At 33.4% G+C, this 7,217-nt stretch overlaps 1 protein-coding gene across 1 annotated transcript; it reads right to left on the bottom strand.

Annotated features, from left to right (window-relative positions):
* Positions 1 to 3,933: 3,933 nt before the first annotated feature.
* Positions 3,934 to 7,003, bottom strand: LOC132741207 (F-box/LRR-repeat protein 8-like). Its single transcript, XM_060729328.1, has 2 exons — positions 6,881 to 7,003; positions 3,934 to 5,183 (listed from the first exon to the last, which is right to left on the bottom strand). The coding sequence occupies exons 1-2, from the start codon at positions 6,960 to 6,962 to the stop codon at positions 3,991 to 3,993; spliced, it is 1,275 nt and encodes a 424-aa protein (XP_060585311.1). The 5' UTR covers positions 6,963 to 7,003; the 3' UTR covers positions 3,934 to 3,990.
* Positions 7,004 to 7,217: the final 214 nt, after the last annotated feature.

Raw genomic sequence — 7,217 nt, forward strand, 5'->3', positions numbered from 1 at the left:
CAATATTCTAGTAAATAATTTTCCGAGAGAACTTAACAATGTAACACCTCTATAGTTCGATGGTTGATCAACATCACCCCCTTTATGTATTGGTACTATATAACCTTCACTCCATACATTCGGAAATGTCCTAATTTCAAACAAGCATTGAACAATTTATGCAAATATTGGTAACAGATCATCAACTCCATGAATAAATAATTCGTTCACATACAAAATCAGGTCCAGCCGCTTTATTGCCCTTCAATTGTTTAATAGCTCTATATATTTCATCAACAGTTATATCTATGTTCAATTCATCAAAAATATCTTGTATATTATCATTCAAGAAATTCTCATTGAAACGTAAAACATCTTCATCAGCTTGGTAAAAAACATCTTCAGGATTATTTATAGCTTTAAAATAGTCAACAAAGATATCTAATTTAGGTTGTTTAGGGTCATTGTTACAAACGGTATCTTTCAGCATTTGCCAATATAGCCTTGCATTTTTAACTCTTGCATTTAACAGTTTATCAGTGTTTTCTCTTCGAGATGAATATTTTTTGCTTCTAATAAGTTTTTTATATTTTTGCCTAGCCTCACACAAAATTATTAAATTTTCATCAGATTCATTATATTTAAATCTGTTTTGACAGACATAAAAATCATTTTTTGCAGTTTTACATTCTACGTCATACCATGCATTTTCATTTGTCTGCTTTTTTTCGTTTCAAAACGTTTCTGCCAAATAAAGGTGAACAAACAGTATGCATGACCTGAGAGAAAGAGTTAAGACTACTATCTATACAAGAAGAAGTATCATTATTTTCTAACTCCGTTACAAGCCTGTTAATAGATTCAACAAAAGTTTCAGACTGAAGACTTTCTTTATAAATATTTAACTTAGATTTATTCCATTTGTATTTAAATGACACTTTATCTGCATATGTGCTCTCCTCAGCACTCAAATTATTTACATTATTCATCCCTTCAAAAGAGAAATTTACAGTACAATGATCTGATAATATATTAGGTAATCCAACATAAAACTTACTGAAATGTTTCATAACAGATGTATTACAAATAAACATAATCTAATAAACTCCTCGCTGATTGTCCGTTATATGTACACACGCCAATTTCGCCACATATTCTACCGTTCATTATGCGCAGGCCACTAGCTTTACAAAAATCAATTAAAAGACGCCCATTTCTATTAACGCCGGTATCGGTTGTCAACCTATCCATATATACATCAGTTATATAATCATCAGGCAATAATTCAAAAAATACCGATCAACATCATCATGTTCTACAAAATCTTTTTAAAGACCCAACTCGACTGTTCATGTCTCCAAGCACGAGAAAATTGCAATTATCACCAAACTCATGTGACAGCTTTGACATTTCACTCATAATTCTATCAAAAACCGGGATTTCTATTAAATGTTCTCTACTACTTCCCTGAGGTAAAAACATAACATAAGCAAATAAAACAAGTCATTATCAGATTCAAAAGATTGCGTGAAAATTTAAGCCATAAAATATCATCCCGTCTGTTTTATGTAGTTCTACGTAATTAATATATTTCTGTTTAATATAGCAACATATACCACCAGAGTCTCTTTTTGCATTAATATTTCTTCTTTTCTATGTACAGAAAATAGTTTTAAACCCAGGTTTTTCCAAATTAATTAAACAATTTGCCCATGTCTCTACAATAAATATGAAATCATTTGAGTTGAAAATGTCGACTAAATCTTGTTGTTCAAGTTTATTAACGTTTTTAGTCACTAATCCCTGAATATTTAGTAGCACAAAGTTCAATGAACTAACATGTCTCTCCCCGTGGTCCTAAGTTGAAGATCGTTCTTTAACACTGGTACGCGCTGCACTATTACTCTGTGATTCTTTCGTAAGTGGGGGAAAATCCCCATGAAATGACGAGCTTGAATGGTTAAGAGACGCATGATTCGCTCTTGTAGGGGAACCCTTCACGGCGGCGGCATCGTTCTCAGGGGTTACAGGATCAACGGGAATATCACTATAAACAGATTTGCTATAGTTAGCGTGAGGCCGTGGGTTAATTGTTGGTTCATAGTAAATTGGGGGTCCATTGTTAACCGAGTAATCATGTTTTTCTGGATGTTTATGGGATATGCCAATTTCATGCGGAGCGGTGGCATCATGCGTGACGGATGTTGTACAATTAGGCGTGTCAGCCCTGTCGTCTATCACTGTAGATTGTAAGTAAATATCTTTCTTGGCAAACAAGTCATTTATAATGTCAATTCGGTTTCTGTTCAGTACAGCGTGCCAGTCAGGAAATTCATCACGCACTACTTTACCCTTGACAATCAACTTTGCCGGATACGCTATTTTACATTTCTCCGAGTGCTCATAGTTTGACTTCATGTATTTGTATAGACGATTTCTGGCAATAGCAATCTCTTTAGGGTAGTCCCTATCGATCCCGTAACGGGATCCAGATAACCAATTGACTCTTTTCATTATCAAATCAGTGTCCGGATAATCCCGAAAACACGCAATAATAGGTCTACGCGTTACTCCATCTTGACCTCGCACTGTCCGACCCAATGACCCGAGACGGTGGACTCGTTGAATATACATTCTCTCGAGATCAATGTCAAGCCAGTCAGACAAAAACTCCGTTAACACTTCAAGGCAATTCTCATTTCGCATGTCCGCTAATCCGTAGAAAATTAAATTGTTCCTCCGGCTACGGGCATTATCGTCAATACTGTGGTATAATTGGAGTTTTGTAAACTCTAAATGAAGGTTAAGCCGTCTTTCAACTTGGTCAAGCTGAGATGTTGTTCTGGTCAAATTCGAGGACAAATTTTGTAAATTCGAGTCTATATCGTCAAGTTTTCCCAGTTGTTGAAATATTCGCAATAATTTATCGTCCGAATTAAGCGAAGAAAATGGTCTATTTGCTCGGGTGTTATGGGATCCCGATTGTCCATTTTGCCCAATTGGTGTCTGATCGCAATTCGCCCATTGTTGTTGAAACTCACTAAACCTATTATGTACCGGTACGTTATATGTATGTGATAAAGGTGTACTAGTTCTCGTCTCCATCATATAAACATTATATCATATGCACATTATATCATATAACAGCAACGCACTAACCATTTAATTCTATAGAGTTTTTAATCAAATCTGATTTAGCGCCAAAATGTTATGCTATAACCAAGAAACACAATAAATCCCGTTTTCTATATCACAATATATATATCAACCAGCACAACCAGCACAGTTACTATATTTCCAGTCAGATTGTCATCAAAATTATCAAAAACAATTTCCATATATCACCATAAATCCGATTTTAAATTATTTTCTTTCACTTTAAATTTTCATGTCAGCCATCTTGCTACGCATGCGCATATATTTCTTTGAAATTGTAGTTTTAAATTATTTCTGTACATGGATAATTAACAAGTACATCAGCACAGCTGATCAAGATAATTTGTACACATGTCAGTAAATATTATGTATATGCTTGTTTGCTGTGTTATTAAATAAATTATAAATGAATGATGTGTCTATGTACACAATTACATTAAAAAAATTATAACAAAAAAAAGTAATTAAAAAAAAACATGAGAACCACAAAGGTATGGCTATACAAAAATGTAAATTTGTCTGAATAATCAAAAATAATCTTTCAATAAGGGTAGACATTCAATTAAGAAACTTGTCTGAAAAAATGTTTTAACTTAATTATCATTATGATACTAAATGTATATGACCCCCAAGGTGGAAGCATTTTTCACCCTCAGTGCATGATTCATAAAACTTTTATAGAGATCTAATAAAGATACAGACCGGACAAGAGAACTGCTAACAGACAGACGGGCGGACGGACGGACGACCAGGTCAAGTGCATAACAGTGCACCCTAAATTTGTTCAGTCATATAAAAATAAATAAAAAAAGGATAAAAAAGAGAATGCGAATTCTGAGATTCTACATAATTAATTCAGTCACCCTCTTCGACCCCTACAACCCAAGGTTCCGGTTCAACTTCTGTTTTTAGTATATAAGTTCCACGTTCTTGCATATCAGGGTGTAATCGAAATATCTCATCTATTGTCTCTTGTCTAACAACACAGTACACTAATAACGAACGCAATAATGTACAAGACCTAGCAACCTTTATTAAAGCCGCCTCCAATTCTAAAGAGTTCCTTGTTTGCAGGACTAATTTCTCAAGAGTTTTGCTATACAACACCGCTGCTAAATTAACTTCTTCATGGCAGATGGCGAATGTTTCTAACTTTAATGTTCGTACTGGTATCACAGGCTTCAGTATTGCCGCTATTAACGGATACGGGCACGTATGATCGAAACCAAGGGTGACACGTAACGTGGGAACACGTTCTGTGAGATCTTCCCACGCCTCCGTCTCGATTTCGTACCCAAATTTTACCTCCCGGCGGCATATTATTGATATATGCTCAACGTCGGCTCTATTATCGTCAGTAAACGCTTCTAAAACCTCGTTTGATATACTACAGTAGTACAGTCGGAGGTCCGTCAAATTTCTACATCTTTCAACAAGTCTTAGAATACAATCCGACGTCGTTTTGCTGATTATTACTTTATTTTGAATATCTAAGTATTTCAAGCCCCTGTGGTTCTCGGACAGTGCGTCTATTACCCGGTCGTCAATAGGTACGGCCAGTCCACTTAAGTCCACGTGCTGCAGTGTGGTTAAAGGTGCCTCTAGATTATCCGAAACTTTCGAGAACAATATAATTAATCCATCAAGAAATTCTTGTCCGGAGTAAAATAGTGGATTTTCACCCGTGAAAGCTATTTTTAGATATGTTAAACGACGTCTTTCGATTCTTGAGAGAATTTCTAACAAAGCACAAGCATTTTGACGGTTGTGAGTTAGCATTTGGTTTACACCAATAAAAACTTTTTTCATATATTTTCCATACTTCTTGGCACCCTCGATGTAGGAAATGTGCGACGGTAGAAAGAACCAGGCTTCGAAAGTCTGCCACAAAGTTGGATGAGCGAAAGCTTCGTTCCACGTGCGACAAACACGTGCTGCGTGATTCAGATCACGTGTATTTAGGAACGAAAATACGTGGACGATCACATCAGAGGGTAAAAGTGCCCAGTCAATCTCGTTTTCATCGGACATTGTGTTCAAAATTGATCCTGAAATAATAAATGTACACTTATTATATACTTATAAATGAAATATTGAGAAATATTGGTAAAATAAAATGCGTATTTTCATTTTTCGTATATTCACTGTAAAAATTTAATTTTCACTGCAGTGAAACATATTTTCCGTATATTCACTGGTGTCCTGCCGGACTACTTTCTTCTAAATTCAGCCAAAGAATACACAAATTTAAATGGAAGTCTTTCAAATTGTAATGTCTAACAAGAGAAAAATGTATATCATAAAATTAATTTTAATACCCTGAAAATTCAAGTTTTTTTTATATAAATACATGACTTATTTTTCATCTTGTAATATGAAAACTGTCATATTTCACTCGTGCCTACCGCCACTCATGAAATATTTATTTTCATACCACTCGATGAAAATAAATCCTGTATTTAATATAGAAAAAAACTTGAATATCCTCTATTTAGTTTAAGTTAAATCTAACCATATTTTATTGCCTATATATAAATAAATATATATACATGCAAATATACACACAAACTAGAACAATAAAACAAAAGCAAATTGGTTGAGCAATAAGTTTTAGCAACATCACTTAAATCCCAGTTGAGAAATTTACAAACAAATAATTATGTGTTTAATGAATGTCGAAATAAAATTGTTTGCATGATTGTTTACAAAAAAATTCAGTGGTTTATCCTTGTTTACAATAATTATGTGTTTATGAATAAATAAAATTGTAATGTTTCATGTTTTGTGAAGATCTGATACTGCCACGGCCCGGGCTGCTCCCCACACTTGCATTAAAAAGAAAAGAAAAGAAAAGAAAAAGATCTTCAGGGTTTGCGAAACTTTATTTGTAATGACTTTTAAAAGCAACATTAATCTGTATGAAAATGATTCGCTAGTTCGCTCAATTTCTGTATAACAACACAAATATTAATGTTTTCTTCATATGGTAGAATTTCAATGCCAATATATAAGCGTGTAAAGGATGATATAACATTTACTCTCAACTTAATTGTTTTCCAATTTACAATTCTTTTAGTTTCAAACAAAGGTCTACATTACTGTAAATTATATAATGAAAGCAAATATAAAGTAAAGTATTAAACAAACCTATTAATTTAGTAATTTGCCTAGCTTTCGGCCTTTCGGCAAACATCTGTTTTGAAAAAAAAACTAACAAACACAAAAAAAACACAAAAAAAACCAAAAAAAAACAACAAACAAACAAATATCAAATTTATAACAAGTAGGCCTATAGCATGAGCTCTTTTTATTCACACCCACGCTAAATATAATTTTCTCTTATTTGTCTGATATGTGTACACACAGATGCTGTGCAGTACTTATATATAATACAAAATCATAACTTAATTAGTAGTTTTCTAATACATTCCAAAATGTTTGGAAACATTTACACGTACTACTGTAAACATGATTTCGTTGCAAGTTTATAACATTGAACCTATTCATAGCTTTGAACCACGCAATAGCTTGATAAATTGGGTGAAAAGTTATTTGGATCTCTCTAAAGTCTTAAAATCGAAGTTAATATTACTATAATATTTAGATAGGCATATATCTAGTCCAAAGTACTTAGCGATATCATCGCAAATGTTTGTATAGTCTATAGATAATATATTAGATAATGCATAAGTAAATTAAATTTGTTTTCAAAATATTCATAGCACATTAAAATAAATCTACATACCTGTAAGATTCAGCTCATCGTGTTGTGAGTGTATATTTCCTAGTTTAATGTGTATAAGATTCATATGTTTGTATGTATGCATATGTGTAATGTGATATTCGATACGCAGGTTGTTTCTATAAATAGATATGACTATATTTAAACATACTGATATGGTAAGGGAAGTAATCAATGAAGCATTTCTAAAGAAAAGGTTTATGGAGTAGTTTCCCCTGCATTGAATAAACTACGGTATACCGTTAGGGCCATTGCCTTTGAATAAGGTACACGAAATCACGAAAGAAACGAAATTACGATTTACGCATTTTTGATGGTGCAATGGATTTTAATCGCGTAG

This window comes from Ruditapes philippinarum, unplaced genomic scaffold (genome assembly GCF_026571515.1).
Source record: "Ruditapes philippinarum isolate M1 unplaced genomic scaffold, ASM2657151v2 ctg2351_1_1_1_1, whole genome shotgun sequence".
Taxonomy (NCBI): Eukaryota; Metazoa; Mollusca; class Bivalvia; order Venerida; family Veneridae; genus Ruditapes; species Ruditapes philippinarum.

What these genes read in the sequence shown, in the direction of transcription:
- LOC132741207 (XM_060729328.1), bottom strand. Translation starts at nt 6,962, where the DNA reads ATGCATACATACAAACATATGAATCTTATACACATTAAACTAGGAAAT. An exon ending in CGATGAGCTGAATCTTACAG is followed by an intron (nt 5,184 to 6,880) that starts GTATGTAGATTT and finishes TTATTATTTCAG; the next exon opens with GATCAATTTTGAACACAATG.